General features: G+C 43.7%; 1 protein-coding gene across 1 annotated transcript in view; it reads right to left on the minus strand.

Annotated features, from left to right (window-relative positions):
* Nucleotides 1–12,513, minus strand: part of LOC123502171 (DNA replication licensing factor MCM6-like) — a 12,521-nt gene extending 8 nt beyond the window's left edge. Inside the window, exons 1-16 of the mRNA XM_045251398.1 lie at nucleotides 12,352–12,513; nucleotides 10,655–10,798; nucleotides 9,982–10,147; nucleotides 9,403–9,501; nucleotides 8,694–8,842; nucleotides 8,119–8,264; nucleotides 7,731–7,834; nucleotides 6,977–7,148; nucleotides 6,175–6,299; nucleotides 5,116–5,349; nucleotides 4,489–4,656; nucleotides 2,792–2,929; nucleotides 2,337–2,489; nucleotides 1,920–2,061; nucleotides 1,392–1,690; nucleotides 1–1,032 (exon numbers count right to left, since the gene is read on the minus strand). The exon at nucleotides 1–1,032 is cut by the window's left edge and continues 8 nt beyond it. Of these exons, the coding sequence (XP_045107333.1) occupies nucleotides 919–1,032; nucleotides 1,392–1,690; nucleotides 1,920–2,061; nucleotides 2,337–2,489; nucleotides 2,792–2,929; nucleotides 4,489–4,656; nucleotides 5,116–5,349; nucleotides 6,175–6,299; nucleotides 6,977–7,148; nucleotides 7,731–7,834; nucleotides 8,119–8,264; nucleotides 8,694–8,842; nucleotides 9,403–9,501; nucleotides 9,982–10,147; nucleotides 10,655–10,798; nucleotides 12,352–12,446 (2,448 nt within the window). The 5' untranslated portion in view covers nucleotides 12,447–12,513 and the 3' untranslated portion in view covers nucleotides 1–918. The remainder of the gene's footprint in view (nucleotides 1,033–1,391; nucleotides 1,691–1,919; nucleotides 2,062–2,336; nucleotides 2,490–2,791; nucleotides 2,930–4,488; nucleotides 4,657–5,115; nucleotides 5,350–6,174; nucleotides 6,300–6,976; nucleotides 7,149–7,730; nucleotides 7,835–8,118; nucleotides 8,265–8,693; nucleotides 8,843–9,402; nucleotides 9,502–9,981; nucleotides 10,148–10,654; nucleotides 10,799–12,351) is intronic.
* Nucleotides 12,514–16,790: the final 4,277 nt, after the last annotated feature.

Below are 16,790 nucleotides of genomic sequence, written 5' to 3' on the forward strand. Positions count from 1 at the left end.
AAACTTAAATTTAATATATCAAAACAAAATGCAATATAAAATACAATTAAGAATATAGTTTATATATGTCAACTTGACTACCGGTACTTGCTACTTAACATTGTACACTTCATACCTTCAGGGCACTCGCTTCTTACAATGATGTGAAGGAAGAAATGGCATTCATTCACGCCACACACTGATACAGGTACACAAACTTTCACACCACTTTGGGTCCTAAATCTTGCCCCAAACACATCAATCTAACCTAAACATGATAACTGATGTGATTCTGTAAGGCATTTTTTTTTTTTTCCCCCCCACCAGCTAGACATCCAGACAAACAAACACCACAGGAATTAACAAAGTGGCAACCTGTAGTGATGTTCAAAGCCACAAACCTTTCAAAAACCACATCATTCAACCCCAACATTTGTAACCGAACCTTCTCAACTTTTGCAATTCTTTAAGTAACTTCAGTTTAACTCCTTGACTGCTATTTGGTACACCCCTCTTGAACTTTTTATCACTGAGGTGTTTTTTACTTGTTCTACAGCTACACTGAATCTATAAACTCGATAGAAATTGCAAAAAACATTCTCTCCTATCTCATTCTTTCTTTATGCATGCTTAAGAAGATTTGATCCATTACTTTTGGTGCTGTTCATTGTTAAGTATCACAGTGAAGGAGTTTTTAACACTGAGGAATGAAACAGAAGCAGCAATGTTCCACGCCACAAACCTTTCCAAAAACACATAATTCGAATTAACTCGAACATTTGTAACAGAACCTTCTCAAAATTACATTACTTCTCCAGCTTACAAAAAAACTATCTCACTACCACTTCCAAATCTTCCCACCCACCCACTCACTCCCTTACCAAATATAAATGTGTACTTTCAGACTGGGAACGCAGACACACACCAGCAGCGAGAGCCTTAGTAGTCCAGTGTATAGTTTGGATGTACGACAAGCAGTGGGTCCGACTCATCCAAGCCTCCTGAGTCAGCACCCTTGAAGCCAGTCTGTGTGAGGGGCACTATCAAGCAGTCCTGTGGGGGGTAGAGAGATAGATGGTGAGTAGTGGTAGTGGTGGTAAGGTATTGTGAGGTAGAAAAGATGGAAGCTTTGAAAGGAAGGAAGGAATTTCAAGAGAAGGCTGTGGTGTAAGGAAGGAAGGGAGAGATTTCAAGAGAAGGCTGTGGTGTGTGTTGTGAGATGAAAGAGCAAGAGAGGGGTAGATAAAGAGACAGGAACACAAACAAGAAAGAATAACAAACATAAACACAAACACACTCCCCGCCAATCCACCACTTGTGAGATGAAAGAGCGAGAGAGGGGTAGATAAAGAGAGACAGAGAGAGGAACCCAAACAAGAAAGAGTAACACACACACACACACACACACTTACTTGATAGGTGAGGCGATCCAGCACCTTCTCCACCATGATCTTCTGCTCCACCAGCTCTGCCTCGCTCTCAATCTCTCCGCAGATCTCCTGAAGGTACCAGTTGACAATAGCAGACCTCCTCATGCCAGCACTCTCTGCCTCCTGCTCTTCCTGTGACTCTGACCTTGCCTCCTCCTTTCGCATGTGCATCAGGAGCAGTGTGGTCATGTTCTGGTAAGCTTCATAAGTAAGTGTGGTGGTGGTGGTCTTCTTCACCGGCTGCTCCTTGTCCTGTGATGGTGCGGTCTCTCCATTTGCTCCTGTGGTGGTCAGGTTGGATTAGAATAGGATGGTGCTGGTGCCTCTTCCTCTTCATCCTAACACTACTTTTAACCACCATCTTCCACTTCCTCCTCCTCCTCCTAATACTACTTTTAACCACCTCTTCCACTTCCTCCTCCTAACACTACTTTTAACCCACTCTTCCTCCTCCTCCCATTCAAACCACAATCCTAATACTACATAACCGCCTCTTCCTCTTCCTCGTACCAGCATTGGGGTCAGCATTCTCATCCACCTCCATGGCTGCCTCCTCCTCATCCATGCCGTCCAAGTGCACGTCGGGCTGATCCAGGCGGATGATGGACTTGTTGATGAGTCGGAACGCTTCCTTCACGTGCTTTGGTAACACCTGGGGAGGGGAAGGGTTGGATTAGTGGACAGCAGGGGAGGGAGGAAGGAAGGATGTGTGCTTTGGTAGAAGGAAAGAGAGGAAGAGAAAGAGGAAAAGAAGACTAAGGATGACAAAAATACCACCACCACCAACCAGAGAAAAAAAGAGGAAAAAAAGGAAAAATACAAAGAAATACAAAAAAATTACTACTACTACTACTGAAAATGTTGGCCAAAATAAATAAATAAATAAATGTTCATACCTCCACCACCAAACCACAAACAAACACCTACATGTTCAGAGCAATGCAGTCTGGCCATGGACTCTGACAGGCGGATCATGGACTCCAGCTGCCTGACTGTGACGCGCCATGAGGAACACGAGGCGCCCTGACTGTCCCGCTGCCTCAGGGTGCGGTACTGCTCCACCAGGTACTCCGTCGCCTCCTGCAGGTGGGGGGTAGGGGATCAATTAAGGGTTTGCACTCATTAGAAGCCTTCTGTTTTTTTTCATATACTTTTTTCTACACTATACTCTTTAAATTCCTTTTTTTTTTTTTTTTTCGTTTGAGAGAGAAAGAAGAGGAGGAGAGGAGAGGAAAGGAGAGAAAATAGACAAGAGAGGAGAGGAGAGGAGAGGGGAGGGAAGAGAGAACAGGGAGACAAAGAACAGAACAGACACACAAACAGAAAGAACCCATCACAACACTACCATCCCTAAAACTAAGACCACCACCACCACCACCCACCTTGTTCATCTTTGGCCTAAACATTCTGGCAAAGGTGATGTAGCGCTGCACCTCCTCCAGGGAGTACACACGCTCTATGCTGCTCTCCATACAGGCATGCAGGTCAACGATGCGACGGGCGATGGCATAGTCTGTCACCTGAGGGAGGGAATGGAGGTCAGAGGTGGCAGGGGGAGCAGACAGGGGTTAGAAGTGGCAGGGGTTTGTTTGTCCCCTGCATTTGTTGTAGAATAAAGGTTCGGATTCTTAAACCCTTCTGAGTTTCACCTCACTATTTCAAAAGGCTTTATTTATAAGCCTTATCATATCAACATGAGTTTTTTTTTTATGGTTCTAGAGGCAAAGTGACAAGATTTCTACATTATCAACTGGAGAAAACTCAAAAGCCCTGCTACTCAACACTATGGCCTTAGTAAACAGTCATGGTGAGAGAGAAAAGTTTTTAGGGTGTTTTTACAGTTCTAGAGGCAAAGTGACAAGATTTCTACATTATTAACTGGAGAAACTCAAAAACCACGCTTATCATCTCTGTGGCCTTGGAAAATAGTTGTGGTGTGAGTTAAGCATTTTTAAGGTGTTTTCATGGTTATAGAGGCAGAGTGACAAAGATTTCTATATTACTAAGTGGAGATACACTCTTGAAAACCCCACTAATCATCTCTGTGGCCTTGGAAAATAGTTGTGGTGTGAGAGTTAAGCGTGCAGGGGAAGTATGTTATAATGAAGGGGATTAGAGGTGGCAGGGGAGAAGGGTTTTTGGGTACTCTGCATTTGTACCCTGTATTTGTAATGGTTTCAGGTGCAGGGTAGGGAACAGTCTCATTATGAAGGGGTGAAGTTAAAGTTGTGTCTGAGTGTGCTGTGGGACCTCAGTGTGGCTGTGTGGGGTGTGTCCTGTGTGCTGTGAGGCCTTGGTGTGGCTGTGTGGGGTGTGTCCTGTGTGCTGTGAGGCCTTGGTGTGGCTGTGTGGGGTGTGTCCTGTGTGCTGTGAGGCCTTGGTGTGGCTGTGTGGGGTGTGTCCTGTGTGCTGTGAGGCCTTGGTGTGGCTGTGTGCTGGTGTGTGCTTAGTGTGCTGTGTGGGTGTGTGCTGTTGGGTCTTGGTGTGGCTGTGGGTGTGTCCTAAAAGAGATAGAACAGTGATGTGATAACTAAATAAATAAAATAAAGCCTGAATATAAATAACACCAGTCTTCTTACTCCTTTGGTCCTTAGAGAGAAAAAAACACAGGGACGGAATCAAAACAAAGGCCGAAGAAAGGGAAAAGTGTCAATAAAAACTGCAGCAATAACGAAATAAACAAGAGTAACAGAAAATATAAGAAATAGAATAAAAAACAAAGACTAAAGAGAGAGAAAGCAACAGAAATAAAGAGTAACAAGATAGAAAGAAAAGTAAAACAATAAAAGAAAACATGAGAGAGAGAGAGAGAGAGAGAGAGAGAGAGAGAGAGAGAGAGAGAGAGAGAGAGAGAGAGAGAGAGAGAGAGAGAGAGAGAGAGAGAGAGAGAGAGAGAGAGAGAGAGAGAAGAAATAAAAGAAGAAGAAGAAGAAGTAAAAGAAGAAGAAGAAGAAATAAAAGAAGAAGAAATAAAAGAAGAAGAAGAAGAAATAGAAGACGAAGAAGAGACAACAAAAACCAACAAGAGACAACCACCAACCCACAAGAGTGACAACAACAAGCCCTTGGAACCACTGACCTCATTGCACTCGTCCACCAGGATGAAGAAGAGGTCAAAGCGTGACATGATGGGACTGGTGAGGGTGATGTTCTGCCGCAGGGACTTGGTGCGGTCGTAGCGGCCTCCTATGGGGTTAGCAGCGGCCAGCACTGATGTCCGCGCATTCAGGGTTGCCTTGACTCCAGCCTGTGGGGGGAAGGGGGAGAGGAAAGGAGGGGGGTCAGAATGCTATGGGGATAGGAATACGATAAATGATAGGAGAGATAGGAAAAATATATATAAAAAAAATGGATAAATAAAAATATATAAATAAATAGATGAATAAATAAAATGAGGGAGGAAGGAAGGAGGGGAATAAGAGTGCTAGTTGTAGGGATAGAAATACAGGAGTAATGATAGAAGAGATAGGAAAAATAGATAAATAAATGGATAAGTGAATAAACAAAAGAAAAACAAATAAATGAAGGAATAGATGAAGATATATAATAAAAAGATACAAACTCACTAAAAAACACCTAAAAAAAATATATACATATAAATAAATAAATAAAATAACAATAAAACCAAAGGCAGAATCCATCAAAACACACACACACACAAAGTAAATACAACTAGATAAATACAGACACATATATCCTCACACACCTTAGTAATGGATATAGTCTGCTGCTCCATGGCTTCGTGAATGGCCACCTGGTCCCTCTGATCCATCTTGTCAAACTCGTCAATGCAACACACACCACCGTCCGCCAACATCAACGCTCCTGCCTCAATCACAAACTCGTGCGACTCCTCATCCTTCACCACCGCTGCCGTCAGACCTGCTGCTGAGGACGCCTTGCCGGAGGTGTACACTGTCCGCGGCGAGAAATCCGCTACCTGGGGAGAGAATGCTGGGTGTGGGTATGGGAGAATAGTGGGCAGTGTGTGGATGTGGGATGGATGGATCAGTGGGTTGGTGTGAGTGTCTGAGTGTATGGGTGTGTGTGGTAAGAATGAGGAGATAAGTGTGTGTGTGGATGGGTGGATGGGACATGGGTGTTTGTGGGTGTGTGTGTGTGTGGGGGAAGTGGGTGTGGTACGAATGTGGAGAATAGTGGCTAGTGTGTGGTGTAGGATAGGTGGATGGGAGGTGGGTGTTGTGGTTGTGTGGTGGGAGAGAAAGAATGGAGAGTTGTGTGGGCGGGTGGGTGAGTGAGTGGGTGTGTTAATCGGAGGTGGGAGATAGAAAAGTGTAGTGGGGGATGGGGAAGTGATTAGAGTGGGTGGGTGTGTGTAGTGAAAGGAATAGGGAGAGAATAGAGAGTTGTGTAGTCATAGAAGTGTGTGGTGGGGAGATGAAGAAGCAATAGGGGTGTGTAAGTGTGCTAGGAGAAATGGGGAAAAAACAGTGTGGAGTTGTATAAGTAATAGAAGTGTGTAATGGGAGACAGGAATGGGTAAGTGAGTATGTTGGGAGGAATGGGGAGAGAAAACAATGGAGAGTTATTTAAGTGATCTAATGTGAGGGAGGAGAGAGAAGGGAGATAAGTAACTGTGTAGGGAGAAACAGGGAGAGAACAGTGGGGAGTTATGTAGGTGACAGAAGTGTGTGAATGGGGAAGGCTGTGTGCTGGGAGGGATAGGGAGAGAACAGTGGTGAATTATGTAGTGATCTAGTGTGTGGATGGGGAGATGGGGAGGTGGGTACAATGACACACTTACATGCTTGAGGAACTGAGACTTGGCGGTGGAAGGGTCGCCCACCACACACACATTGATGTCTCCTCGCAGGCTGGTTCCCTCAATGGTGGTCTTCGGCACTCCTCCAAACAACATCAACAAGATCCCTGGGTGAGTCAAAATGCATAAACAAACATACACACGGAACTTTTAACATATAGACACAAAAGATATATGGCATTCAAACATACATACACATACATTCCATACAGCTTCAACAAGATCCCTGGGTAGGCAAACATACATAAACAAACATACACAGACACTCCAAACACACAAATACACTTCTAACATACATAAACAAGCATACACACAAACACACTTCAAACATACATTAACAAACATACACAGCCACTCCAAACATACACAGACACTGTTAACATACATAAACAAACTCAAAACAATCACAACATACACTTTTTAACGATAGTCTCCACAGAAAACACACAAAACACACTCCCTTAATATTTTTTCCCCACCCTTTTCAGTTCCTTCATACACAACAACACACCCTACCATACATCAACACACCCTAACAAGAAAAACTGACAAACTCTAAAAAACACACACAAAATAATCCAAACACATTCCCTCATAATTTTTCCTCCTTTTGTGTTCCTTCTCACACACAGATGCACCCAAACACACCCTACCATACCTCAACACACCCTAACAAGAAAAATTCACAAACTCTAAACAAAAACACAAAGTAATCAAAACACATTTCTCTTATAACTTTTCCTCCTGTTCCGCTCTTCTCATGCACAGACACACCCTGACGCACCTCTCTTGATCTCGTCGTTGCCATAGATGGTAGGGAAGAGGGAAGTGATGAGGTTTTGGTAGAGGTTCTTGTCCTTGGCCATCTCATACACTTTGTTCCATTCCAAGTCCGTCATCCGCCTCTTAATGCTCTCCGCTGTTGTCTCCTCTCCACGCACCTCCTTGCCGCCAAACTGTAGAGAGAAAGGACCTTATTTATAAACACTTCTGCATCGCATCTCTGCTATTTTAAAGACTTTATTTAAAGGTACACAGTTTTTACTAACATAACTTAACACCTAACCTCCACTAATTTCAAAGTTTTTTTTTAAGGAACAGGTTTTTTAATAACTTAACTTAACCTAACCTCCACTATTTTCAAGACTTTATTAGAAGGCATACTAGTTTTTAATGTTTCTTCTTTTCCCAGTGACGGATTAACAAGATTTCTGCATTATTAGTAAAAGGAACAAGTCTGAGAACCTGCCTGATTAATTCTGTATCCTTTTAAACCCTTCAGTACCATGATGTGTTTCCATATTCATTCTGCTTACTATTTGGTGATTTTATACAGCTTTAGAAACTTATGTGGAGGGTTAAAATAGTGAAGACTGTGGCCATTTAACTTCTAACCTCCACAGACCCTTGCTAATGTCAATAAAATGGTCTAATCATAAACAAATCTCAAGGTAAAAATGTGTCCCAGTACTAGAGGTTAAAAAATGTGTCCAAGTGCTGAAGAGGTTAAAGTTTCTGTGAGGGAGATCTGGGCTTACCTTGGGGTTGGTTGGCTCCACAGAACACGCCAGGAAGGCCAGACGGTAACTGAGGTCCCTCACACCAAGTGCCTTCAGTCCCGTTACTCCCTCGCTGTCCTCACCTGAAGGCACCACGGTAGGAGGTACATTAGAAGATAGAATGGTGTGTGTGTGTGTGTGTGTGTGTGTGTGTGTGTGTGTGTGTGTGTGTGTGTGTGTGTGTGTGTGAAGATTAGGCAATGACACTGAAAATGTGTGTGTGTGTGTGTGTGTGTGTGTGTGTGTGTGTGTGTGTGTGTGTGTGTGTGTGTGTGTGTGTGTGTGTGTGTGTGTGCGTGCGTGCGTGCGTGTACATTAATTCACACTCAATGCCAGACACACAAGAATGGCCCTGATTGACACTCACCCTTGTGTCTGGCAGAGCTCTCGGCCCTGGCACCGGGGAGGTTGAGTGCCGCCACGTCAGGCACTACAATAAGAGTGCCGGTGAAGTCACAGCGGTCACCGGCCTGGGCCTGATCCACCGCCTCTGCCCTCACCACCACCTCCACACTGCAGGGAAGGGAGGGAAGGAGGGAGAGAAGAGAAGAGAAGAGAAGAGAGAGAGAGAGAGAGAGAGAGAGAGAGAGAGAGAGAGAGAGAGAGAGAGAGAGAGAGAGAGAGAGAGAGAGAGAGAGAGAGAGAGAGAATTTCATATTTATTCTTCACTCTTTAATTTTCTATTCCATTCATCATTCTTCTTCCATAAATGCATAAATGCTAAATGTATATCATGACACACACACATCCTCTCTCTCTCTCTCTCTCTCTCTCACCCACCCTCCCACCCACTCACTCTTCTTCCTTCCTTCTATAAAAACCCACTGTAGTTTAGCATTTCTACTTTTACATCATGACAAAGTAAAATGCACTCTCTCTCTCTCTCTCTCTCTCTCTCTCACACACACACACACACACACACACACACACACACACACACACCTCCTGGGGATACAGCCACGTGGAAGCTCTGCCTGCACTTCCTGGATGCGGACTTTTTGGAAATCAACGAAGCGACTCTTGTTTGTGTCCAGGACGAAGTTTTTGCGATTGTTGCACACCGGATTGTGACAAATGGAAGGCTGCGTGTACTGGCGGTGGAGGAGACACAAATATGAGACAGCTTTACAAACTTCAAAATACAAGGAAATTAGGAAGACCAGATTGCGACAGATGGAAGGCTTAGTGTACTGAGGGAGGAGGAGACAATAATATTAGATAGGCACATACTAACTTCAAAATACAAAATGAAATGCTGCGTGTACTTCAAAATACAAAGACTGTGTATACTTCAAAATACAAAGGCTGCATGTACTTCAAAATATGAAGGCTGCTTGTACTTCAAAGTACAAAATGGAAGGCTGAGTTTACAGAGAGAGGCGGAGACAAGTATGTTAGACAGAGCTTTACAAATTTAAGAATAGAAGGAAATTAGGAAGAACAGATTGCGACATATGGAAGGCTGAGTGTACTGAGGGAGGAGGAGACAATATTAGAACATGAAATGTGAGAGAGAGAGAGAGAGAGAGAGAGAGAGAGAGAGAGAGAGAGAGAGAGAGAGAGAGAGAGAGAGAGAGAGAGAGAGAGAGAAACATTGGGTAGACCTAATAAAAATGTGAGACACGCATACAAATATTCGTCCAGGGCTCACCTTGAACTGCTGCTCCACCTTGCTCACCACCGTCTGGCACTCCATGCACTGGAAGGTTGCCGACACTAATTCAGGGTGTACTGGGTGAGTCCGCACCACCTGCCAGGGAAGGAGACCACTGTGATAAAGTGACTTCAGGCCAGTGTCAGTCAGTGAAGGTAATTTATGTTCACCTGTGCCTAACGAGTCATCCACCTATCGTTCATACTCATCTTCTATCCACTCATCCATTTCCCATCCATCCACACAACCACACATTACCAAAAAGCAAATAAACAAAACAACATCAACACATTTAACTTTCCAAATTCTTTCCTTTCTCCATTTCCATTCCTTTTATTTTCTTTATTTTCATTTCCATTTACTTTTCTTTTCCTTTAATTTTTCTTTCCATTTCCATTTCCTTTTAATTTTTCTTTCCATTTCCTTTCCCTTTCCTATTTTTCTCTTTTCATTTACCTTCCCTTCCCTTTCCTTTTCCTTCCCTTTCCATTTCCTTTTCCTTTCCTTTCCTTCCCTACCCTTCCCTTACCTTTTCCTTCAACATACCTCCCTCCACCTGTCCACCGCTCCACTCACCTGGCCAGAGATACGGATGAGTGTGCCGACCTTGAGGGTGGAGAGTTCGCGCACCTTGTGTCTGGTGGGCACGTCAACTATGCTCAGGTAATACTCCTTCTCCACAGACAGCCCTGTGTTATCCCGGACGTGGTTGCGGACCGTCAGGCACAGAAATGGGTACACTCTGCAAGGTGGTACGTTCATTCTGGTGACTATTTGGTGATTTGATACAGCTTCAGAAACTTATGTGGGGGATTCAAATAGTGAAGACTATGGCCATTAATCTTCTGATCTCCATACGTCCTTCCTTATGTCTATAAAATAATTTCAATATTCATTTTGGTGACTATTTGTTCATTTTATACAGCTTCAGAAACTTTAGTGAAGGATTAAAATAGTGAAAACTATGGCCATTAATCTTCTGACCTCCATACACCCTTCCTGTTAATAAAATCAGTACCATGACACATTTCCATATTCATTCTGCTATTTGATGATTTTATACAGCTTCAGAAACTTTAGTGGGGATTCAAATAGTAAAGACTGTGGCCATTAATCTTCTGACCTCCATACACCTTTCTTAAATGTCAATAAAACGGTCTAATCATATTCAAAACTCAAGATAAAACTGTGTCCTAGTACTGAAGAGATTAAACAAGACAACAACAACAACACAACAGACAACACTCACCTGTAGTACTCCTCCACAATGAGCGTAGCGAGATTCTGGTTAAACTTGTCAATGTCCAGGAAAGAAACCTCCAGTGTGTTCCTCTCTGGCTTGACAAGATCCCGCGCCTCCTCTACGTACTTGGCCACTCCCTCCTCCTGGAACCTGACACACACACACACAGTGATGGGTGAGTGAGTGACGTGCTTACTCTTACATACTGCACTGAATAAATGGGTGAGTGAGTGAGAGGGGATGATTAGCCCTAGGAAGTAAGCAGTTGAGAGTGTGAGTGAGTGAGTGAATTAATGAAAGTAGCAGCTGAATGAATAAATGAATGAATGGAATGAATAAATGAATGAAAGTGAGAGAGTGAGTGAGTGAGTGAATGAATGACAGAGATGATTACCTTTAAATACTACAAAGAATAAATGGATGAATGAGTGAATGAATGAATTGATTGATGACTACCCTTAGATACTCCACAGAATAGATGGATGGATGAATGAATAGATAATTACCCTAGGATGAAACAGAGGAATGAATGAATGAATGAGGGAATGAGTGAATGAAAAGGATATTTACCCTAGAAGAAAAAGATGAATGAATGAATGAATGAGGAAAATAATTACTTAAGATGCTACAGAATAAGTGAATGAATGAATAAATGAATGACAGATGGATGTTGACCAAAATAACTAAAAGTAACGAATGAAATGGCACATGTTGCACTGTCAGATGTAACATGGAAAGAATGAAGACAGTGAGAAAGAAAACAATAGACATGATTACTTAGTTGTTACATAAAGAAAATTAATAAAAAGACACATATCATTCTACTCTTTAAAATACTGCAACTTAAAAATTAAAATCATGAATATCCTAATGTAAAAAAAATAATAATAATAATAAAATTTAAAAATAAATAAATGATCTTATAGGCTGAGTTGGTGACTGGGGAGCAACAAGTGTCACCTCATCACCATCACCTGGAAAGCCAGTGAAATGACAAGTACCAAGACACTTCACCACAAGACAACACACCAGAGATAAATACAAGAGGAGGAGAGCCCCCTTGACAAAAAATGGTGAAGTAATAACTCCTGAATATGAGACTTAAAGGTACGTAGGTTAACAGAGATACGGAGACGAGGAAGGAATAAAAAATGAGAGAAACTAAGAGGAGAGACAAGGAAGGAAAAGAAATGAGAGACACGGAAGAGATAAACGAAGAATAAAAGGGAGAACATTAAGAAAACAAGAGACATTACCAAGGCCAGTAGTGAGAGATGCCAACATTAAAATAGTCACGTTTTATTATACTTTTAAATCTTATAATTCCTACTGCCATACACTGATGCTGCGGGGGACTGGCTGCCATAAAACCATTCAACATGAAGCTTAGGAGTAAGACATGGAAGATAAAACTGGCTTATAAGTGAAGGCGCGACTGTGACAGGTGCCAACTAGTCCCGCCTTAGAGAAAACATATATTGTTCATTTCTACCTTATTTACACCATTACACTGACGCCACAGGGGATAGACCACCATAAATAGCTTCAAGAAACACACATAACCCTATTCTAGACACATACAAACTCTAAATTCCCAGTAAAACACATCGCATGCTTGGCCATTGTTGTAGGGTAAAGACGCAGCCAGACACACACACACCCCAAGAAGCATGTCAGTTTTCAGGCCATAATTATTTACTTACTCCTCCAAGAAACTCTGGAATAGCTTCTGGCAACGCTCTCCAACTTCATCTTTGACGGTGGTCTGCCCGGTGATGCCCAAGTCCCCGATATCCATGGTGAGGAGCAGGAAATTAGTTCAGACCACGGTGGCGATTCCTGTCTCTCGTCTGCCCGCACTGAGAACTTTTGGCGCGAAACTACGTCACGAGCTTCCCCGACTTGTTCCCGCCTTCACTATACTAATTTATTTATGTCTATTGTATATTTTTGCAGTGTCGGTTAATTATTTTGTATTGACTTTGTTAGTAGTTTATTAATCATTACTTTAAGGTTTCGATTCTAGACTTACTTTTTTATATTTGCTTTTATTTTATTTATTTATTTTATTTATTTCTATAGTTCTATTATTGTTACGATTAAATAAATTCGACAGTACGAAGGGAAAGCAGGCTGATCCCTTTGCATGTGTGACTGACTGACTGAGAGAGAGAGAGAGAGAGAGAGAGAGAGAGAGAGAGAGAGAGAGAGAGAGAGAGAGAGAGGATATTTGGTTACTTTATCATGCTAATAGAGTGGGACAATATAATTAGATAGAGAGAGGGCCAGCTGGGCGTTGTGGCACCGAGTTGCGACTTTGGGACTTTGCGACTTTGCCATGCCATGAATTTCGATCGAGGCCGCAAAATCGATTCTCAAACATCTAGAAAAAATATATAAATAAATGAAATAAAAAAAAATTAAAACAGACTAAGCAAAGACGCACCCCCAAATTTTTGCTACTTTTGTCGCGACTCAACGTGCGCAGGAACAGAGACGACTTGTTTTTTCTTTAAATTGCCGCGGCTGGAGGAGAATTAATAGATGGGCCAGCAGGAGGACATGTAGGTTTAGGCTGTTTTAACCTAAGAATAATTAATAAATATATATGTGTATCTCTGCCTTATCACAGCGAGTTCACATCTGAAAAAAAAAGTCGCAGATATATCCGCAAAGTCGCACTGGGATGGCTAAAAATAGAAGTCGCAGTCGCTCAATCCGGTGACAAAAAAAAAAAAAAAAAAATAGGACCTGAACAAGGGAGGGAGCTGAATGTATGGGAATGAATGGGAGAATTAAGATGAGACGGTAGAGTGTGTGGCGGTGGTGGAGAGAGTGATTGTGGAGTATACCAGAGAGAGGAATAATTAAGATGATACGAGTAGTACTGGGGGAATATGGGAATATTAGGATGAGAAGATGGAGTGCGTGGCGGTGGAGTGTGTGGCGGTGGTGGAGAGAGTGGTGGTGAAGAGGAATAATTAATTAAGATGATATAAGTAATGCTGACGGAATATGGGAATGTTAGGATGAGAGAGGATGAGAGGATGGAGTGCATGGTGATGGATGGAGTGTGTGGAGGCAGTGGAGAGAGTGAGTGTGAAGTATACCAGAGAGAAGAAAAACTAAGATGATATAAATAGTACTGAGGGAATATGGAAATGTTAGGATGAGAGAGGATGAGACGGTGGAGTGCGTAGTGATGGAGTGTGTGATAGTGGTGGAGAGAGTGAGTGTAAAGTCACTGTACAAGTTGGGGTACTACGAGATGTCCCCATGAAGCGCACCAACTGGCTATGGGGAAAGGCTGACTGGGCTGGCTTCCGAGAAGCGGTACGTACCTCACCCTGGCGTACCATCCTGGTAGGTGACGTTGATGACCAAGTTAGTAGCTTTACAAATACCATCCTCACTCTTCAGGAGCTATACGTCCCCAACCACACCTTCACGGTCAAACCACTCGACCAGCCATGGTTCGGGTACGAGTGTAGAACAGCTGCTGATGTGAAGAGTAAGGCTTGGAAACGGTACAAGCGATGCCCGACCCAGCACAACAAACAATGTCACAAAGAGGCGTGTGACAATATGAGCCGGGTGCAACAGTTTGCTCAACAGCGGTGGCAGGAGGAGCTGAGAGGCAAACTGTCAGGCCGAGCAGTTGGCAGCAAGTCTTGGTGGGCCGCCCTTAAAGACCTGCAAGGCTTCTCACTGGAGGATCACATACCTCCACTCAACAATGCCGACGGTTCCATCGCCACAAAGAGCTGTGAGAAGGCTGAGGTGCTGGCCTCTCACTTCTCCCTTAAAATGACTGTCCCTGACTTTGGACGTCCTCCCCCTGCTGTGCCGCGGCTCACCAATGCGACAATCGAGGACGTCATCATCAACACAGAGGAGGTGAGGAGACAGTTACAAGCTACTGACATAAGGAAAGCCTTGGGCCCAGATGGTTTATCACCACACGTTTTGAAGCACTGTGCCTCTCAGTTAGCTGCACCTGTCACTGCCATCTTCCAGCTCTGCCTGAGCACTGGTAAGTGGCCCTCACTCTGGAAAGTGGCTAGAGTAGCGGCCATTCATAAAAAGGCGACAAAGACGGAACCGAAAAATTACAGACCTGTGTCCCTCTTGCCTGTCCTTGGTAAGACTTTGGAGTCTATGATTGCCAAAAGAATCACTACCTACCTTGACGAACATAGACTCCTCAGCAACAGACAGTTTGGCTTCCGCTCCAACAGGTCAACTAATGATATCCTATTAAACCTGTCCACCGCATTGCACCAAACATTAGACAGAGGAAAGGACAGCTTTGTCATCGCCCTAGACATAGCAGGTGCGTTTGACAGAGTGTGGCACTCTGGCCTCGCCACCAAACTACGCAGCATGGGCGTGTGTGGAAGCCTACTTCACCTTCTACAAGACTACCTGCGGGACAGATCTCTGTGTGGTGGTAAATGGACAATCATCGCAGGACCACCCAATTGGTGCCGGTGTCCCACAAGGAAGCGTGCTTGGTCCACTGTTATGGAATGTGTTTTTTAACGACCTACTGCAGCTCATCCCTGAAGCCCACGCCTACGCCGACGACTGCACACTCACATTCCCTTGCGACAGTACTGACCACCGAGCTACTGTCGCCCTCATCAACCAAGCACTGGAGACCATCACCTCATGGGGACGACGGTGGCAAGTCGACCTGGCTCGTGATAAAACACAAGTCATGCTTGTCACCAGACGACGCAGTCCCCCTGCCATCCCCATCCCTCCCATTCGTCTGGATGGTTTGGCGTTGCCTCTGCTGTCTGCTGTCACCATTCTTGGCGTTGAAATAGACAGCAGCCTTTCCTTCACCAGCCACGTCAAAAAGACAGCTGCCAACGCCGCTGGCAAGTTAAGTTGCGTCAGACGAGTTTCACATCTCATTGACGCTCGAGGGGTGACCAATCTCTACGCCGCCCAAGTCCGATCCGTCATGGAGTATGCTCCTCTGACTTGGTCGTCTTGTCCCCCTTCCTACCTTGGCCTCCTTGACAAGGTCCAAGACCGTGCCCGGCGGCTCATCTCTACTAAGGTTCTCCCAGACGAGCAAGCTCCCCTCCTACAACCTCTACAGCACAGGAGAGATGTGGCGGGTCTGTGTGCCACCTACAAGATCCACAAGGAGGGCGCCCCACACCTCTCTGCTCTCCGGCAGCCGTGGGCCGCGCTTCACTCCCACAAAACGAGGGAGGCTTGCACGGAGAATCACCTCACTGTTCCATTCGCCAGGACGGAGACCTTCCTCCGTTCTTTTGTGCCAAGATACACTAGGCTTTGGAACAACTTAGTCAGTGATACATATATACACAAGTCTCCTACTCTTCAGAAATTTAAGTGTGAAGCTAATAAATGGCTAAAAATGTAATAGCGTATTGTTTTAAATGAAAGTGTATCTTTTGAAATGAAAATGTTGGCCTTCAAAAGTGAATGTGTGACTTTCGGCAAGAAAATTTTTAACCAAGTAAATGTGAATCTTTCAAGGAAAAAGATAATTAGTGAAAAGTGAAAGGGGCGTGTATATCCCAGAAAGTCTATGTAACAAATGGCATCTTGTATTATTGTGTGCAATTTTTACTATTTAGTTTATATAACTATTGTTACTATTTTGTATTGCATTGCATTTCTCATGTACTAATATTATGTCAAAGATAGTTCTCGGCAACTCACCGTGAACTTTTGGCTATTTACTATTTATACCTTTGTAATATCAATTTGTAAATAAAAAAAAAAAAAAAGTAAGCCAGAGAGGAGAATAATTAAGATGATACAAATAGTACTGAGGAAATACGGGAATGTTAGGATGAGAGAGAAATGGGAGGATGGATTGCGTGGCGGTGGATTGAGTGTGTTGAGGCAGTGGAGAGAGTGAGTGTAAAGTATACCGGAGAGAAGAAAAAATAAGATGATTCAAGTGGTACTGAAGGAATATGGGAATGTTAGGATGAGAGAGGATGAAACGGTGGAGTGCGTGGTGATGGATTGAGTGTGTAGCGGTGGAGTGTGTGGCGGTGGTGGAGAGTGATGGAGGAGCGAGTGTAAAGTAAACCGGAGAGGAGAATAATTAAGATGATACAAGTGGTACTGAGGGAATATGGGAATGTTA

This window comes from Portunus trituberculatus, chromosome 10, assembly GCF_017591435.1.
Source record: "Portunus trituberculatus isolate SZX2019 chromosome 10, ASM1759143v1, whole genome shotgun sequence".
NCBI lineage: Eukaryota > Metazoa > Arthropoda > Malacostraca > Decapoda > Portunidae > Portunus > Portunus trituberculatus.